Genomic DNA, 20,173 nt, shown 5'->3' on the forward strand with positions numbered 1-20,173 from the left:
TCATGCTGGCCACATGACCCGGAAGCTGTACGCCGGCTCCCTCGGCCAATAAAGCGAGATGAGCACCGCAACCCCAGAGTCGGCCACGACTGGACCTAATGGTCAGGGGTCCCTTTACCCTTTACCTTTAAGGTCATTTTGAAATAAAGACAACAGATTGGTTCTGATATAATGGAACCCTAGTTTGGTGCTACATGATCAAAGCCCCAGTCCATTTAATTTCCTCTCCCGCTCTAGCCCCCTCTTTCACTTTTGATTTGGCCATGATTTCCCACTGTGGATGCCACATCAAACTATGGTTTAATGCAAGATTGGAACTGAGGAAGGGAATGAGAGTGTGGTGGGTAGAGGGAGGAGGATGTGCACATGTGAGTACTGGGTCCATTCACACACCACCAAACCATGGTTTGACATTATTACATGACCATGGTTCCTCCATGCAAAGATAGTGTTTGTGTATGAGCAGCTTTTATGCCCAATTGCTTTTGCCTATATAAAGATTAGGCATCTTCTTGGTGGATGAAAGCAACTCCACTTTTTGATTCATTTGTCTAGCAAAAGCCACGTATTAGTCTCTATGCCACTGGCAATATTTTATCACTTTCGGCTTGGTAAAGCATCAACTTATCTTCAAAATTTACTAATGTTTTCTTCAATCTATCATTTATGACCTGACACCTTCATTAAGCTCTTTCTTTGGAGGACAGCTCTTTGAATTTACTGCTGCTACATACTGGAGCATACTTAAAAAGGAATCAAAGTTAACAACCTTTTTCATCTCCTGGCCTTTGTACTTTTAGATTGGATCAATTATTGATCCATACGTGTGGCTGTTACTCTTGGCCGGCCTGCAGCTGAAGGGAACTTTGTTGTGCTTCATTTGTTTGAACGGCCTTTAAAGGTACTGTTTTGAACGCATAAATAAGAGCACACCATGCCATTTAGGTACAGTTTTAGCAAACTGCCTATAGAAAGTGACAGTCTGGCAGTAATTCCTATATTAACTTAAAAGCTTTATGTATAATTGAGTAGGAGGCTATTTCAGCCCACTCTTAGATTTTATTCCAGGTTCAGAGATGCTTGATATTTACTGATGGGGGGGGGGATATCATAATTGTTACACTATAAAATTATACACACATAGTCCAAGATGCACAGATCATTTGAAAATTCTGAGAACTGAATCACTCCATCCAATTTTTGAGGCATGGAATCTGCCTCTTAACAGTAATCAGCATAGATTGGACAGACTACTGGGCTTTGGGACTTCAACCTACACATGCCAGAAGCAGCCTCATATTGCATTCTTGCTGAAGCTATTATTTACATGTACTGCATCTACATACAGATATACATTCCCAATATATACTGTGTCACTCCACAGTGGCAGGACAGTGTCATGCAACAACTCTCTGCCAGCAAGCTATGGAGGATGTCGTAAGAGAACGTGGGTGATATCCAGCAAGACAGTTACACTAGTGCAAGGATTTCTGCTTGTGCAATGGACGTTCCCCTCCCTCTTCTCTCCCCTCCACACCCTGTGCCCTCCCCGAATCTATTCCAAAAGAGTTGGGGAAACAGATTTGGGAGGGTGTGTGTGCAGAGAGAATTTCTCTTGGAGAAGAGAGGGAGGGCAAATTCTGTCCTTGCGCTGGCTGATCTAATTCACTAGATAGTGCCCTACACGTTTGAGAAAGAGATAGAAATAGAGATTAGCATTGGCTGTGATCCAGAGGGCTGTGCAGCGGCCAGCAGAGAGAGAGGGGCATCTACCTGTCCTCCTACTACTGGCAGTGCTGTGGTTTACTAGGGGGCAAAGGCGAAAGGTGATGGAAGGGATGGCTGGGAGATTGGCACAATGCAGATGCACTGGGAGAAGTGCTGCATTGGCTCCACCAGTTCACCAAACTCCCCGCCACCTCACCCCTCCTGGTAAGCCGCAATGGTACTTGGGAAGCCAGGTGTGGCCCTGGTGTCCCTTTCTGCCAGCTGCTCCCGATACTGTACAAAAAGTGAACATGCACAGCAGAGCTTCTGAGCACCTCCAGCTGAAACCACTTGTTTGACAAAAAACTCCTGAAATGTGAAGGGTTTTTGGAGGTCGCTTCTGACAAAAGCTGTGATCAGAGACAAAACAAGGAGATCAGCAATATTCATGCACTCTATTGGATCTCAGCCAGTCTTCAGTGACACACTGCATTTGCTCCCCCCCCCACACACCAAAAGGCATAATACACACACATCTACCTCTTCCATATTTGTTCCCAGTGTTTTCACTTCTTGCCCTTTCATCTCAAGCTGTTCCGTTAACTTTGAGAGTTGCTTAACTAGTTCCACAATGGTGTTCTCATGGTCGTCCTTTCTGATGTTCCCAAAGGAGGCCATCAGCTTCTTCAGAATTGTGTCATCACACCTGTGGGCAGAAAGACTCCAGTGACTGTGTGTTTCTCCACTGTAGCTTCATAAAGTTAGAAATGAATGCCCTTCGTTGCACAGCATAAAATATTTGAACTGTGCACCCCTGGGAACAAAATCCCTTTCTGAAACAAAACAGGATTCAACTGCATAGGCAAGAAATGAAAGCATGCCTTTGGGTTGCCCTGGTCAAGATAAAGCAACTAACAAATTTAAATAATAATAATAATAATAATAATAATAATAATAATAATAATAATAATAATAATATTACTTGTGAAATCTCCACCATTTGAAATCATGAAAAATAGGCCATGAGAAAGAATTCTGCTAATGAAATGTGGCATTTAGAACTAATAAGAAATTGTTTGAATTTAAAAGAATTTCTTCACCAAATTGTGGATTGCAATTGTGGTTGCAATCCCAGAAAGTTATGTGCTTAGACAATGGGGCATGGGGCATGCAGCTGGAGATATCTTTGAAGTTTCTCTACAGCAGCAGCTCACAGGGTTTCACAGGCAAGCTGGTTTTCATGTTTAAGGTCAGCTTGCCTGTCGAGTTGCGTGAGTGACTACAGTGGAAGCTGCAGAGACACCTTGGCTTGCATGCACAGTTCTCCCCGAACGCGCTGCTATGCTGTCTAATATTATAGGGCTTGGCATTACTCTCTGGCGTTGAATCAGATTAATTTCATTTACCATCTGAACCTTGTAGATGCCAGGGAAAGCAGTGTGGGAAGCTCCGTTCTCATCCCTAACATCTACTTGAATCGGATGGATTTAATTAACATATGTTCTACAACTACAGGGGATAATCACTGATGTACTCAGTGTACTACCACCCTTTTGATTTGATACAACCATATTGCATGTTCTGCTTCAAATGCAACTGTACCTGCGATACATCGTTAATTGCCACCAGTAGCTTTCTCGGACAATGAAGAAGTGTCCTACAAAAGCTCTCGTTGGGACATACCCGCTACTGCAACAGGGAAGTCTAGCGAGGAGTTTCTTCACTTCGGCCACCTGGGATTGCTGTTCCCCTGACCATTTCTCCTCTTCTTCATCAGAAGCAGCCTGGCCTTCCACAGAACGAAACATTTGTTCTTCCCCTGGAAACAAAGAACAACCTCTTCCTAAAATCTAGTGGCGCTCACCGTAACACCTTCTTCAAACAGTAGTTTCAAATGAGATTCAATTTAAGCAAGATCAAGTGGGTAATCTTAAATGAATAATTGGCAGAAATGCTAAAAGTTTCATTACTGGATAGAAGAGAACTTCCCCTTGGGAAGTGAAATACTATGTCAACTTCTGCATCAGAGTCTACTAGTGGCATGCCAAAAAGAGTCTGAGACGGATTCCTGGTTGTGAATGGATCCCCGCTCAGCCCTGTTCCAGTATAGAACCAAATACTAGTCCTTGGCCCTGCCCACGGCCATCACATCCTGTCCCCATGCTCTCATATATATATATTTCATTTTTCCATATAAACCAACCTTTCCCCCAGATCCAAAACATACTGTAAAACTAGCTCTCCCAAAAAGCACACAAATTAACACAAAAACAAGCACTAAACTTCCACTAGATTTCCAAAGGTTGCTTTTGCAGTATGTGAAAGGCCATGTAAAGCACAAAAATGAATAGGAAATGAAATGTCTGGAAGTGCCCTCTAAATGCAATGAAAGTCAGCATATAAGAACAAACAGATAAAATAACAATAAGGAGTGGGGCAAGGCCATGGAGAATTTTAAAGATAAAAACAAGAAGCTTGTGCAGGATCTGGTAGTGGATAAGGAGCCGGCGTAGGGGTTTATGAAGTGATATAGTCAGAGTGATGAAAGAAGGGAATTATGTTGGAAGCTCAGTGGTACAGTGTCTGTTTTGCATGCATGCAGAATGTCCCAGATTCAATCCCTGAATCTCTCAATAGGGCCTGGGAAATGCTACTGTTTGAAACCTTAGAGTGTTGCTGCCAGTCAAGGTAGACAATGTGCAACAAATGGACTGATGGCTTTGACTCAGTACAATGAAGCTTCCTATGTTCTGTAGCAGCAGAATGCTGAACAGAGGTAAGAGGATTAAGGTGAGGCAATAGAAGAGCGGGCAGAAAAGTCAGTGCAGCAGCGGGGCCAGCAAGTGGTGAGCAGGGTGTGAAGCTGAGCTTCCGCAGTGGGGACACAGAGGAAGGACCATATTTTTGCAATGCTGTCAAGTTACAGAAGCTTGCAAAGGAGGAGAGGCTTGCAGCTTTTAGGTAGCGTCACTCCTATTCCGGCTATGTGGGTGTATTCACAAGGGAGAAAGAAATAGGCTGAGGGATTAAGATAATTGCCTGCTTTATAGACATGGATTTCCTTACAGACTGGAGTTGGAAGAGTGCTGCTGGCCATTACTCACACATTCATCGCAAGTAGCTGTTTTGCAAACTGGAGTGCTAGGTTTTTCCGTTAATCACAGTATGTGTCGCTAGGGAAATACAAACAGCCTTCTTCTCGAGAGATGAATCTCTGCCACATATGCTAAAAGAATGAGTTCCATCAGCCGTCACCTGCACTGCCGCTGCTCAGTACTTGGCTGAGCAAGACGGGGCTTCAGCTTTAACGAGCCTGTTTGGTGTTTTTTCCTTTTTCTTTCTATGCCGGTTTGACACTTGATGCCTCTCTTTAACATTAGGACAGAGCTGAGGAATTTGATGTGCATGTATATTCGTGGCATCTTTCTACATTTCAGGTTCAAAAATGTGCTAGTTTGATCCATCTGCAGAAAGAGACTGAAACCACAGAGAATATAAGGCTCCCAACTGGAAAGGCAAAGTGTTAGGAACCCAAGGAAATAATGAGAATCTAATGTAGAACTGTGTCTGCAAGGGCTGGGTTGACAACAGCAGATGGACAATGTCAACTGACAACAGTAAGGTCTCACTTCCAGCATAATAAAGACCATATCAGAGCCCCTTCTCTGGGTGTTCCTGCCTTCAGAGGTTAGTTGACCAGCTGGAGGAGAGTCTTTTTTGTGTGTGGCAGTGACGAAATTGTCTCCTTCCCTAAATATGTTGGCCTGGCATTGCCTTTGCTAACTTTGAGGTGCCAAATTCCACCTAGTTCTTTTGTTGCTTTAAGTGATATCCATGACCCACTTTAACAGCTTTATTTGCTGCTTTTATCTAGTTTTCACTCTCTGGTCCTGTTGTTTTATTGGCCATTCTCATTTTGCTGTTTTGTACAGTTCTTGCAATTTCACTGCCTTTTATAGCAGATGCTGCCATAAGGCCTCCTGGTGGAAGGTTTAGGCTACAAAGGCAATAAATAAATGACTAGTGTTGTGGGCAGTGAGAGATGTTCAGCTACGATATTTTGAAATGAAGCCTCTTGGATTATGTCACATGATTGTTGTTTTGTACCAATTGATTGACAGGCATTTAAAAGAGATGGCACAAGGCTGGGTTGACGGAGAAAGCAGCATAGAGTGGTAGTGGAAGTGGGGGGGGGGAGGGGGTGACTTCTAATATCTTCCTGTGCATATTTTGCTGCCAGCGACAAAACATGCTGAACAATTTTCATGCTGCCCAGGAGAGGGCACTGTTGTAAAACAAACAAATGAACAAGAAGCCAATACAGTTTGACCAGTTTAGCAGAAAGGAAGTTATTGTGTCATGTAAACTTTCCTCCTCTTCTAGTGCAACAACACACACACACACAGACAAAGTGTGCAAAACTGAGAGAGTCAGAAACTCAGACAGGAGGATAAAGTTGGTGGCACAGGGGAAAGACATCATTTGACGGAACACGCCCTCAGCCAGGAAGTGACATAGCACAAAGCATAAAGCGGGGGGGGGGGGGGAAGAGTGTCATTCTGAATAAATACAGCCTTCCATTTCAATGTAACTCCCAACTCTTCATTAATAGCAAACACAGAAACATGGTAGCAGGAGCTAAACAAAACAACTCACTGCAGGGCTGCAGGATAACAACAGAAAAGAGCAGAGTGAGAATACTGTACTACAAGCCTGCATCCTTATTGCTACGGATGCAAATTTCCCCCACACATCTCCCTTTCCCTCATAAATCCTCTCTCTTTTGGCACTACACAAATCCTCACTGCTCTTCCAGCTGTGATAGACAGGGCTGGCTCAAGACATTTTGCTGTCTGAGGCAAAGGGCAAACTCTCCCCTGCTTTCACCCCAATTCCATGTACAACTACCAACCAGACTTGCAGTTTAATCTTATTTCAGTACTTGCAGCGTCTTCCATTGCACCGGAGGGCAGTAGGCAAGGTTGGGAAGGGCAGGGCAGACTACATGGCATTCACGACTCTGTCCTCCCAGCACCTTGCTGCCCCATCCCCATCATCTGCCAGCTCACCCTGGCGATAGATCAGTTTAAAATGCTCCAGGCAGCAGTCTACATTTCTTGGTAATAAGAGTTCAAAGAAGAATGGTCAATGGCGGAACAAGCAGAGAAGATTGACCCACAAGCCAATGATGAGGCTGACCTCCAAGATTACATTTTTGTTTTAGGAGTCACTGGGGTACAGTAGACACCCAGATTAGCTCTTTACAAACACGCAGGAGGCATGAACTTATAAGCAGCCTTCCTGCCTGCACAGCTAAACAATCCTTCTTGTCCCTCACCCCTGCCCAAGAATGGAAATATCTTTTCTGCATGGGTTTGTTCTGCAAATTGCTGACCACATTAGCCCACAGTACGCTAAAAGACATGATCCAGTATTATTATTTCCCATTTGCAAGTCTTCCATTTACCAAACAGTTGTTTATGCCGACGCTTTTCACTTAGTTTGACATGGCATGACCTTGAAACCGAACGTTTAGATTTCAAGCCTCTCCTTCAGATACAGTACCTTGTCACTCCTGATTAGTTCTTAAGCTGACTGACACTGCTTCTGTCTGACTGCAAGAATTAACAGCAGCTAAAGGGAATACCAAAAGAGGCAAGCACTGTGGGATTTGCACTGTGGTAAAATGCAGTTCATCCCGCAAGACTGGGGAAAGTTTCGTTACTTTCATGTCTGTGCTCTGGAGCTAGTCAAAGCACATCAAACTTTAAGCTTAGTTTTAGGATACATCATCTCAGCCAGGAGCACAGACCGAAGATTCTTCCTATGCAAATAGCTAGAAGGGTGTTCCCATGTTACATTCAAAGAGTGTACAATCTGTGTTCCCATGTGCACAAGTCGTTAAGCTGTATGTCTGTATGGTTATTCACATGCAACATGCAACGAGTGTACAACCCCTAATTTACACAGGTTTGCTGCCAGCAAAAGGAAATGGCTTCAATGTAATTGTCACTGAGTGTCACTGAAGGAATTCCCTTTTATTGGGAACAAGGCAAGGCATGCTAGGTCTGCTGTGGTTCCTGAAATGGTTCCCTACCAAGGTTTACATTCAGTAGAAAGAACTGAGGCAGATAATGGATGATAGTGTTGTTGCTGTCATTTTTCCTGCACAGGGCCTCACTTTTTCTAAAATCAAAACACCAGCTTGAATCATAACTATTGAAAATGGTAAATACACTGTCTAGAAGTTCCTCAAATGTTGCTCTTGTTGCTGGCAGTGAGATTACTAAGCTTATGTTAGCAATGGGGGAACAAAGACAGGGAAAGAAGTAAAATCCCACTCACTGAGCTGTATCAACTTGAGATTTCAGCCTGTCTGGGATTCGCTTTCCCATATAAAACTGAGTGCATGTAATCCGTTTTATAGCATACACATTTCTCATCATGCTCCAGTCTTGCCCTATTAACAGTCTTGCCCTCTGTGCTTCATCCTGTCTGCCACCTACTACTCAAGGAGATACTCCTCACTTCTGCACGAATGTGTTCAGCTACTGAAGGGGCTGCCAATAACTGTTAAAGCAGTGCTTTAATGTAGAGGAGAAATGGGACTCAGCTTAGACTCTTCTAGCTTTCCCAGAAAGTGGTGAACTATGATCTGATTCAGGAAACACTCTTAGTGGATTGGGAAGGGTGGTGGATGGTAACATCGCCCTTCCTCACAACACACACACACACACACGGCTGTCAGCTGGTCACAGGGCTGCCTGTTACTGGTTGGCATCCATCTGCTGCTTCCACCAGCCAATCTGCTTCCGCTGCCCTGCCGTCAGCGGCCTGTCCTGTGCTCAGCAGAGACAGCTGGGGTAGGATATGCCTGCTGGCCATGGAGCAGTCTGTTGCTGACTAGAATGGTTGCTGCCAACTGTTTAAAAGTTTTCCAAGTCATTTTTAAACTTTAAACAGCATAAGCCACCACAGTGAAGTGCTGATGACAAATGACTCTCTGAGAAAATGACCTAGGGTCCTTCTTCAGAGTGAGGCACTGTGACGTGAGATCGTCCCAGGGAGCCTTTAGGAGCTCTTGCGCCATGGCCACTTTGCTGCAGTGGCATAAACTCACATGAAACCCTCCAATGCATTTAAAAGCAGGAATGGAGAATAAATTGGAAAAGGGGTGGCGGTGGAATACTGCAAGTGTGTTTTTCTCTCTAGCACTGCTTTGGAAAAATATTAATGAGGCAGTTCTGGTGAACCTGCAGTCATGAGTAAGAACTCTGTATCGCCTGTCAGATAACAGGCAAAGACTCACAAACACAGAGCACTCTCTTTATGAATGTGGTTGATGAATAATGTGCTAAATGCGTTTTCCATTCGGAAAAGGACTGCAAAAATGCTTTCTTGAACCAGATAGTGCCTGAAGTTCATGGCCAGTATCTGAAAGCAAGCAGCAGCACATCACGCTGGCAAGCCAGAAGAAACCCACTAGAATTAAATTGCCCCAGCTAGTTCTGGTAAAAAGAGAATTCTATCAAGCCCAAGAAAGACGGTGCAAATGAAACTCCCATCTTTTGGGGAGGAAACATTAGGTTGCTCCTTGGGATGGCTGCCTCCTCATGAGCTAATACAGAAAATCACCACACAAAATGATCCCCTCACAAAATGGCCGCTCAAAAAGATGGCTCGATCTAAATGGTGCACTCCTTTAAGAAGATAAAAAGAGCCTGCAGGGTCAGGACAATGGCCCATCTAGATGAGCATCCTGTTCTCGCAGTGGCCGACTAGATGCCTGTAAGAAACCTGCAAGCAGGACCCATGCACAAGAACCCTCTCCCTTACTGATGTTTCCAGCAACTGGTATTCAGAAACATTAGTGGCTCTGACCGTGGAGGCAGAGCATGGCCATCATGGCTGGTCCATGGATAGCCTTCTCCATGAATTTGTCTAAACCTATTTTAAAGCCATCCAAGCTGGTGGCCATTGTACCACATGCACACTGAGTTTCCATACCATTCTCTGACATCCCTGCACCTCCAGTGGGTGAACTTCTATCTCGCTGTGCAACCGATGAGGCATATTGGCCACCAGCCACTGCTGTCTTCTGGTCCGAGCTGCCTTGCGAAGGAAGCTGGTGCTTCAGGGCTTCCAACCTGAAAAAAACCACAAAGGTAAACAGACAAAATAAGCCAAACGAAGAGAAAGCCAATAAACACTTTGCATGGCAGAATGCTCCATAACACCCAACCAGCTTCACTAAGGATATGCTTGCACTGACAGATGTTGGAACAGTTTGCTCTGTATATGCTGACAGCAGCTTGTGCAGTTCATGTTAGTAGTGGCCCAGTTCGGACATTATGGGAAAGCCACAATTTGCTAGTCAGGGCCGTGTCACAGACTCTTGGACCCGGAGGCGCCAGCCTGCGAAGGCAGTGGGGGGGGGTGTCAATGTCACACGTGTGATGTTCTTCAGCAATTGTATGGTCCAGCAGAATTAGAAGTGCATCAAAAAGAGACCTCTGCCGAAAATACTAACAACAACTAACTCTGCCCCTGCAATGCAAATAAACAAAATAGTACGATTATTATGGAGTGAAGGTAGTACATTTGTATTTCATCTGGAATTTTCAGAGCTGGAACAAAAATGAGGCATTTGTAGCAGTTTATAAACACTGTTTGGGCATGCAAAGAAAACCCCACAAATTAAAGTTTAACACTGAGCATCACATGCCAGAGTGAAAATCTTTTTTAACAGATGTATTTGAACATTTCACAGTTTAATGGTTCCTGCTGCTCATTCTGGTTTCTCACACTGGGGATTCTGGCTATAATTGAGTTGAATGCTATCCATGCATTCAATGTCGTAATGAAAAATAACCCTTCTCACCATATGTAGTTAACCTTTTTAGGATTTGACCGTACTGACTGCCATTGGATGGTGGAGTCCCAGATTGATTGATTGAAAACAAACAAACAAACAAACAAACAAACAAACAAACAAATAAATAAATAAAAGCTGAATATTATCCTAAAGTTTTATTCCATGTTATTTTGAAAAATCAATGAAATATATTTTAGAAATAATAAAAATATTATGAACTTGTATCAGACAGTATGAAGTAATTCAGTGTGAACAATTATCGCCTTGTTCAGAAGACCTTAGGATGGAGAAGGTACCTTCTTCTGACATCATCTAAGTCTGGAAATAGTACTGCATCCTTCCAGGTGCTTGGCAACTTACTTGTTTTTGCAGTCACAGGGAGACAGCAAAAACAGGACTTTCCAAGCTCCTAAAGTCTAGCTGCCATACATGGCTGTTGAGTTATGTTCACCTTGAAGAGTTAAATGATGTCCAGGCCAGCTACAAAGAGAAGGTCTAAATGTCAGTATTCATGAGGGCAACGGAGGTTGGTTCATTGGGGCAAGTGGGGCATCGTCCCACAAATCTCACTTGGCCATCAGCCAGCCTTCCACCTTGCCTGCCTTATTACTTAGTTGTAAGTCCAGGCAGTGGCTCTGGCTGTCAGCTTCCTCCTAGCACCTCAGTCTCAGTTTTGCCCTTGTAGAACTCAGCTGGGAGGATGGGGACAAAACTAGAATTCACTGGCTCCGTCTGTCATGACTCCAATTACTGTTGTCCTTCCTTATTTCTGCCCTGCCATTCCCAATCGGCACCCAACCAGATATGGGTGGATACTGCCTACATGCTTTTTTCTGATGCCACAATAAGTGAAAAGGCTAGAACCACTCTCCGCCACCCTTATAGAAAGCTGAAAATTCTAAGCAAGGCCCTGGAATACCCCTAAGAGACCTAGACCTCTAAGCCCCCTCTCCCAGTTACAACCCTGCTCTAGGGAAAAATGAGGTTTTGGATGCATTTACTTAGATATTTACTTTTTTCCACTTACCCACAGTGCCTTATTTGCTTTAGATAGCTAACTCTCATTCTTTCCCTCTCTCTATTAGAGCACATGCACCAAGGAGCCCTTATTTTACTGGTTTTGTTGTTTTTGCCTAATATATTCTGCAGCATTAAATTCAGTATCTTGCAGAAGCTGGATATAGCATAAGATGATAATAATAATAATAATAATAATAATAATAATAATAATAATAATAATAATAATAATAATAATAATATTTATACCCCACCCATCTGGCTGGGTTGCCAAATATGTGATCTTTCCCCTTCCCAAAAGAGAAACTTTCAGATGTGTCATATGCTAGGTCAAGTATAGGCCTGAGTATAGGTCTGTACCAGTCCATTGCAAATTTCCAAGACCTGCTTCACCACAAAGTGAGGGGAAGAAACAATCTAGGTGGTAAATTTCAAAAAGGGTTGTCTGTTTTTTGCATACAAATTCTCATTCCGCAAGTTTATATATGTGTGTGTGTGTGTGTGTGTGTGTTCTTAATGAACAGCTTTAGCTTTTTTTGCTTTAGATGTAAAAATGTCTAAGGCAAGCACTATAAATCTCATCGAACCTCTGTCACCCCCCCCCCCCAAATCTGGGCTTGGCTCTTTTTCATTAGCATTCATAAAACATCTCATAAACGTCGAAGAAGAGTGAATACGCAGCACGTCTGTGCGGAGCAAAGATCATAGGAGAGGTTGGCTCTGGGAAGTGCGTGTGTACCATGCAGTATAGCAAGGTTTCCATAGAGACAGCTAAATAGACCACATTCATTTTAAGGCTTTTGTGTTGAAGATAATGAGAAGCATGAAAGAGGGAATATCTAGAAGCAGGGAAGACTGTATATTGTTGGACCTCAAAGTAATGTCCATGACTAATTGGCTTTTAATTAAGGCTATTCCACTATCAGTGAAACGTTTAGCTGCAACTTGAGGCAGCTGCTACTAGCGTAAAAACTGAGATTAGTTTGGCTTGTTAGCCCAACTGGATAAAAAGTACATTTCTATATATGCTTATGTGTTTAAAGAGGACAGGACTATCAGTGGCTGGGCAGTGGTGTTGTGGGAAATGTTGCAACGCAGAAGCTGATATCATGGGGGTCCTCATAGCCCAAGAATTCCATAACAATGTCCCAAAGGGTTGCAGGCAGCTGTGTCTGTCTATCTATCCATCTATCCCATAGAGTGAACTGGCAAAGGGTGGTGTAATGGTTAGCCTGCTGGACTTTGTTTATGAAGACATGACTTCAGATCCCTGGTCAGCTATGATCAGATCCCTGAACAGCCTTTGGGTCAATCATTAACTGAGCCTAGGCAACCTAAAAAGGGACTGTGTGCCAAGTCAGGCCTGTCCTCTAATTGCCCAAGTTTCCTACACCAAGAATGGTCACATCCATACAATACATTAAAAGCATGTGGCTTCCCCAAAGATTCCTGGGAACTATAATTTACCCTCACAGGGCTACAATTCCCAGCACGCTTAACAGACTGCAGTTCCCAATACTTAAATTTAAATGTGCATTAAATGTATGGTGTGGGTGTGGCCAAACACCACTTCAGCAGATGACATCATTGTTCTTGTTGTGAAAGAAGTACCAGAGTTGCGTTCCCTGTATTCCCTGTCCACTATACCACTGCCCTGGGTTGTTTGCCTCCAGCATCTTGTAATCTGAGTAGCAACCTCTGAATAAAGAGGCTCAGTTTTTCCAACATGCTCTGCTTGTGGCGTCTTAAAGCATTTGGCTGTTGGAAACAGAAAGCTGAACTAACTGGACCTTTGGTCTGATCCAGCCAAAGCCAGTAGGTGATGTGAATTAAATTTAAATAATGTCACAATCCAATGATAGTTTTCCTCCAGTCATTAAATCTGAGGATATTGGTTTAGCAGTTCTTCTCTAATGGAAAACTGCTCAACTAAACAATTACTTGCTTAATACTATCACTTCAAAATAGTTGGTAAATTGGTTTCATAATGAAGCTTGAGGGGTGCTTGTGTCTACCACGATCTCCCGTCTCTAAGACCATCTCTCCAGCAGAAGGTGAAATAATTTATCTTCTGCAAACCAACCACAACTGGTGTAAATATTATTCAAGGCTTCATTCCCTCAACATCACAATGTTCTTACGTTGCTGTGATTTCCATAGGTCAGCCTTCCCCAACTTGGTTTCCTCCAGGTGCATCAAACTGAATTCCTATCAGCTCTGGCCAGCATTGGCCACATTGACTCAGTTGATGGGATGTGTAGTCCAAAAAATCTGGAGGGCATCAGGTTGGGGAAGTCTGCCTTAGGTCCTTTTTGTGAGTGAGTGAGTGAGTGGCAGACAAGCAGACAGATGGCGGACTGACTAGCATTTCCTCTAGAAATAAAAACATTTTAAAATTTCAGCCTTTCTATACAGCATCTTAAAACAGAGTTAAATAGTGCTTTTTCGCAGCAAATTAAATGCAGAGCACTTGAGCCTAATGGATTTATTTAAACTGACTAGACCTGCTGGAATTATATTGCCTTCTATAGTAATAATACTCTGAGGCATACTTCCTGCTCTTTGAAAGCATTATTCTCTGACAAAAATGACCGTATTGATTTCAGCTTTCTTCCACAACAGAATCATTTGTTATATAACCTGCGCAGATCTCTAGAGCACTATATGATTCTCACACATACATTATAATGCCTTGTAAGACTAACATCCTATGTTCATTTATGGTACTCAGAAGTAAGTCCCACTGTGTTGAGTGGGGCTTGTTGGCACGTAAATTGCATAGAATATTTCATTATTAAATCCTACTGCGTGTGGTGTAGCGGTCAGAGTGTCAGACAAGGACCTGGGAGATCAGGGTTCAAATCCCTACTGGACCATGAAGTTCACTGGGTGACCTTGGGCAGTCACTGCCTCCCAGCCTAATCTACCTCACAGGGTTGTTGTGGGGATTGAATGAGGAGGGGAAGAACCACATATGGCACCTTAGGCTCCTTGGAGAAAAGTAGATACAAAGGAAATAAATACAATAAAATAAAGCAACTCTTACATAGATGAAGCAACAAGAGCCCCCTTCAGATGCTGCTAACTCCCATGTTGTTGTTGTTGTTGTTGTTGTTGTTGTTGTTGTTGTTGTCACTGCCTGTACCAAGCACTATACTGATGTTCTGCTTGTCCCCTGACATACACTGAACAATGGGATGTACCAGATTCTGTGGAAGCCTTTTGGGCATACAGCTATATGGGCAAAGACCTCCTCCTTACAGACATCTGTTCTACAATGAAACACAGGTGCTAATACTGAAAGGGGCTCTTGTCTATTTCATGGTAACTCCTGCTTTTAGAACCACACGGGGTTTTCATAAATTTAGGAGGCTCCATTCCTCTCCCCACCCTTTGTTTCTGTAACACCACCCATGCTTGACTGGATCCAGAATTGACTTTCTGGTTAATCCCTCCCTCGTCCCTGCCACCTGGCTATTTGGCACTTCTGTTCTTAAGCCAATTCATTTTTTTCCCCTGCTTGAAAAGCTGTTTAGACCCAGGGAAAGAGAAGCAGCTTTCTGACTGTCTCAAGGGCCAGTTTCCAAAACTGCCTGGGGAGAGGGAACCTAACAAATTAGCAGCTAGCAAAGTTTGAAGCTATTTGGCTGGATCCTATCCTTATTTCCTTAGAAGTCTGAGAAGTCCACAATTTTTTGTGTTACGTAGCCAGAAGAGAGCATGGTGTTATTTCATTCTCCTCTAGGCGTCACTCTGATATTACTTTGATTACATTGTGATAAATTGCTTCAGAGGTTTTTAAATATCCTGATAAATGGGTCTAAAGAAAATAAAATTTAGGAACAGGAGAAACATCTCATCACTGCGAGGGGCCTGAGAAATTTGTCACCATATAGTGTAGCCGTATACCAATTAGCTCTCTCTAATCTCAACACAACTATTGATGAGCACATTCTTCTTAGAAACCACAATCTAAAGCTAATATTTAAAATCGAGCCTCCTCTCTCCAAACAGCACTTGCCTGGCTCAGCCAATGTGTCTGCTGCTAAGCATATCATTCAGACAACAATTAATAATAACAGGGAAGCCAGGATTTTTGTTCCAATACCTTCAAAATAATTCCATTCCATTTTGCTAATTAATGCATTGTGTACAATTTATTGTCGAAGCCTTTACTTTGATTAAGGTACGTGTTACAGTTCAGTGAGTTCTCCTATTACAGCTAATGTACTACTCCACAAACTGGTGAGTAAGAAAAATCTGGGGAAGTGTTTCAGTGCCTAATAGATACACATATACTTCTGTCTAAACCCAGGGTTCAATCTATATTCCTCCAGAGGACTACTCTTGGAGACTGGCATACTTAAGTACTGCTTATAAATCTTTAAGTGATTATGCCTTAGCTATGCCACAAAATGGCTGCTGCGGTCTTGCATGAGGAAGTAACAAACCACTGACATTCTCTCCCTTGCTTCTTCTAATAGAATACCTATAAGAATGGGGTTTGGGTCTGAAATTCTACTTAGACAAGAGAGACAACTGCTCTAAGCAATTGATGAACGGGTTTGTAAATAAAGCTTACTATTGCTTTCACGTTCATTTTTCTCCCACCCATCTGGCTTTGCTTCATTATTAAATGGAGTCTTCTTATATTTCATTATCTGTCAAGGATGGAACCAAATTAGAAACATGTACCTTGCAGACCATGTAGTGGTGATGAAACCTACCTGGAGCCATTTGTTATTTTTTAAGGCAAGTCTTGGCCAATTTTTGGCCAAAGCAATGTAGAAATTCCTTAATAAATAATTAAATTAATGGTCTCTATATCATTGGTCTAATGTATTTTGGTATGATCTAACTGGGGATAGGTGAGTTAGTGCTCAAAAAAAGATGAAAGGGAATTTGACTTGGAAATCGGGCAGTGTTGGAAGGGTGCTTATGCTGACTGCTTTCAACTTGGTTTTGAAAAATCCTCATCTCCAGCTAAAATACAAATCCTTTCAGGAGTACATTTCATCCAGATTCTGTGGAGCCTAGCAGACTGTCAGAAACCAGAAACAGATGGTAAATTATGTAGCAATATCTTGTCCCAGGATTTTGTTTGTTTATTTAGGTTTTTTTTGTTGTTGTTCTTGCTGCTGCTCCAGAGTTTGGAAACAGAGAAGTCGGAAGCAGAACTAGAGACTAACCTAAAGGGGGTGGGGGGTGGGAGACAATTCAGTTATAATGGGGAGTGAGTACACTCAAAGTACTTCCAATTTTACTGGCACTTTAAATATATTGGACAGACAGAATAAATTAAATCTAGTTGAAAAATTTAGATATAGGATTTGTTCGAATTCATTTAAACTCATTCATTTCAATTCATTCAGTGCATCATTACCTACTGTTGGTGAAATTTTGCCCCATTATATCAGTTTTGAAAACATGAAAACAGCCTGTTCTGTTCACTCCAACAGCAGTGGCCCTATAATATTATTCATAAGGGTTAGCATTCCTTGTGAATAGCCACTGTCACACAAGTCAAGAGATTTCGGATAAGAACTCATTTCAGGCTAGAGCCATTAAGTAGGCTGAGCTGTACTGAAATCACATGTGATTTTTAAACATTTGTCATGTTCACAAAGGTCAGGAGCTGAGGAGACATGTCTGCCAACCAGCCCACTTGCTCTCAATTCTGTGTCTTTTAACCAAAAAGTAAACATTATCTAAGCCAAGGTATATCTTGCTTATCTTTAATTACTATGTTTGGCCCCTGTAACATAATACAGGCCAGCATAGAAACTGAAAAAGGCCAAGGAAGTCAGCTACAGAACTATAGGCAATATCACTAAGGTAGTCATCAGATTAAACAGATAACAACTTAATTATTTCCTTGTAACATTTATATTCTGCCTTTCCTCCAGTGAACTTAGGGCAGCACACATGGTTCTTCTGCTTCCACTTTACCATCAGAACAATCCTGAAGCTTCGGCTGAGAGATGCTCATGACCGAGTGGAGACTCAAACTTGGCTCTCCCCAGGCCATGTCTAACTCAGCAATGGGGAACCTGTGGCCCTCCATTTGTAGTTGGAGTTGAGCTCTCATCAGCCAACATGGCCAATGGTAAGTGATTATGACCGCTGTACTCTAGCAACACCTGGAGAGCCACAGGTTCCCCGGTCCGTGCTCTAACCATTATATCACACTATTAATCTGTCAAACACAATTTTTTACAACTGTTCTAAAGAAAGAAAAATGCATACTTTTTCATGATGCACACAAGTACAAGAGGCATCATCTGAGAAGAGGAATTCCCCCTTTTCTCACACGTATTGGTATGTACATGTACTTGCATTAAATAAGGTAAAGGTAAAGGTACCCCTGCCCGTACGGGCCAGTCTTGACAGACTCTAGGGTTGTGCGCCCATCTCACTTAAGAGGCTGAGGGCCAGCGCTGTCCGGAGACACTTCCGGGTCACGTGGCCAGTGTGACAAAGCTGCATCTGGCGAGCCAGCGCAGCACACGGAAACACCATTTACCTTCCCGCCAGTAAGCGGTCCCTATTTATCTACTTGCACCCGGGGGTGCTTTCGAACTGCTAGGTTGGCAGGCGCTGGGACCGAGCAACGGGAGCGCACCCCGCCGCAGGGATTCGAACCGCCGACCTTTCGATCGGCAAGCTCTAGGCGCTGAGGCTTTTACCCACAGCGCCACCTGCGTCCCACTTGCATTAATCAGAAATTAATCAGAAATATTTTTAGTGATGCATTAAATATTTCTGATCAACTAAAAAAGGTGCCATCAATTGAGCAGTACTATTTTTACTTGCATTAAATAGTACTGCTCAATTGATGGCACCTTTTTTAGTTGATCAGAAATATTTAATGCATCACTCTAACGAATCAATCAACTATACATTGCTGCCACATTGACCCATGAGCAACATTTGCAGGGTTAGGGCAACACACGAAAGCAGATGTGGCCAAAGAAGGCATGGCCAAATCACAAATGTGGATATAGGCTTTTTCTTTTTTGAATGAAGAGGGCAAAAGAAGAGGGGGAGCAAGTTGCAAAAACCTTTTGAAATCACAGTAGATGACACTTGACCAGAGGCATGCCTAGACAAGGAGATGTATTGGTGTCTCCAAAACCAGGAGAGACCATGACCAGAAACTCAGAAAGTTTGCTTTCATTGCCTTTTGCTTTCCACCTCTGTGACCATTGGGGTTGGGTCTGCCTCCCCTCCTCTGCCCTCTGCCTGCCTGCCTTTCTGCCTCTATTCACTGCTATCCCTTCTGCCTCCTTTCTCCCTCCCTTCTATTTTCCTCCTCTCTCTCTCTCTTTCTTCCCTCTAAGCCCCTCTGGATGCTCCACTCACACTTCTAATAGTACCACTGGTCAATTGGGGAGGGGGCCCAGCAGGGCTGCTGCGATGGCCTACAACAGCAACCAGATTCTTCTGTCTAGGTGCCCAGAGGAATCAGCACACCAGGTGCCCAGAGCAGCAGGGGAGCAGCCCACAGAGCAGGCGAACTGACTCCTAGTCACTCCAAGCCAGTGCAGAGAGGTGCAGTTTTTGTGCCCCCCCCCCGGACCTGTGCCCTTGGCAGGGGCCAACCTGACCATCCTCTAGGTATACCACTGCAAGTGACAGTATATATCTTTCCGCATCTCAGGGTCACATTGGAATACCTATGGGAGCAGTCAGTAAAGCAGAGGGTGAGCTAATGCAAAGAGGAATTGAGCAGGAAGAGGAAACGGTCTCTCATGCACTGACAGCATTGAGGAGTCCACTCACACAATCCCCTGCTGAAAGTGGGAGTGAGAGAAAAGAGGAGGGTCGTCTCCCAGGCTTCAGAATCCCATTAAATTATTCTACAGGGGTGCCAAGAGTTCTAGCCAATTCTCTGAATTTATACATTGAGCAACTATTACCATAACAATGGAATGGATCCATGTGCCAGGTGCGCATGCCAAATGCACAAATCACAGTGTCGATAACGTCGCTATGTATCAGCCATAAGACATGCTTTTAAAAAACACTACTTTTTGAAGCCTACTGTTCAACGCAAGCAAGAGTCAGCCTTTAATCCTTGTTGAGAATATTCCTGTCCCTGGATGTTTTTTGCTCTCCTCACCCCCATCAATAAAATCTGAAATGGTGCCTGTCCTGCAGAGTTCTAATCCATCATTTGCAAATATATGGAAATCACAACTTCCCCTGATTTGAGTTTAAGCTCAAATTGGTAGGATCACCATGAATTTAGGAAATTATTTTTAAAAATACATTTTGACAACCCTGCAAGTTCCCAGACACAGTTTTTTCCTGTTTTTCGGTAATTTCCTCAGTGGATATCCACAGGAAAAGGAGGAAACATGGATGAAAACAGAAGAACAACACTCGGAAAAGGGAAGCAACAGTGATAGGAGGAAAACCTGAAATAAATGTAATTCAAGCTACAAATCACAGGTAACATTTGATGCAAAAGCAACCGATAAAGCTACATCACTACTTTTTCTCCCAACTACTTTTTCTCCCAGTGTGATATATCTTATCTTTTCTGAATATTGCATTTCCTTTCATTTTTAA

The 20,173-nt window shown here is 43.1% G+C and overlaps 1 protein-coding gene and 1 long non-coding RNA gene across 11 annotated transcripts in view; one reads left to right on the forward strand and one right to left on the reverse strand.

Moving 5' to 3' along the window:
* Window positions 1-20,173, forward strand: part of LOC309335526 — a 50,490-nt gene that overhangs the window by 27,262 nt on the left and 3,055 nt on the right. For all 3 annotated transcript variants that reach the window (XR_014153557.1, XR_014153558.1, XR_014153559.1), the window contains 2 exons: window positions 17,506-17,705; window positions 19,946-20,053. This is a non-coding gene — a long non-coding RNA (uncharacterized lncRNA). The remainder of the gene's footprint in view (window positions 1-17,505; window positions 17,706-19,945; window positions 20,054-20,173) is intronic.
* The window catches only part of EFCC1 (EF-hand and coiled-coil domain containing 1), a 63,249-nt gene that overhangs the window by 12,905 nt on the left and 30,171 nt on the right, over window positions 1-20,173 (reverse strand). For all 8 annotated transcript variants that reach the window (XM_081850588.1, XM_081850584.1, XM_081850585.1 and 5 more), the window contains exons 3-5: window positions 9,715-9,854; window positions 3,391-3,526; window positions 2,248-2,413 (exon numbers count right to left, since the gene is read on the reverse strand). In XM_081850588.1, coding sequence (XP_081706714.1) covers window positions 2,248-2,413; window positions 3,391-3,526; window positions 9,715-9,854 — 442 coding nt within the window. The remainder of the gene's footprint in view (window positions 1-2,247; window positions 2,414-3,390; window positions 3,527-9,714; window positions 9,855-20,173) is intronic.

The sequence above is a fragment of the Podarcis erhardii genome, assembly GCF_964252035.2.
Source record: "Podarcis erhardii genome assembly, chromosome: 2".
Taxonomy (NCBI): Eukaryota; Metazoa; Chordata; class Lepidosauria; order Squamata; family Lacertidae; genus Podarcis; species Podarcis erhardii.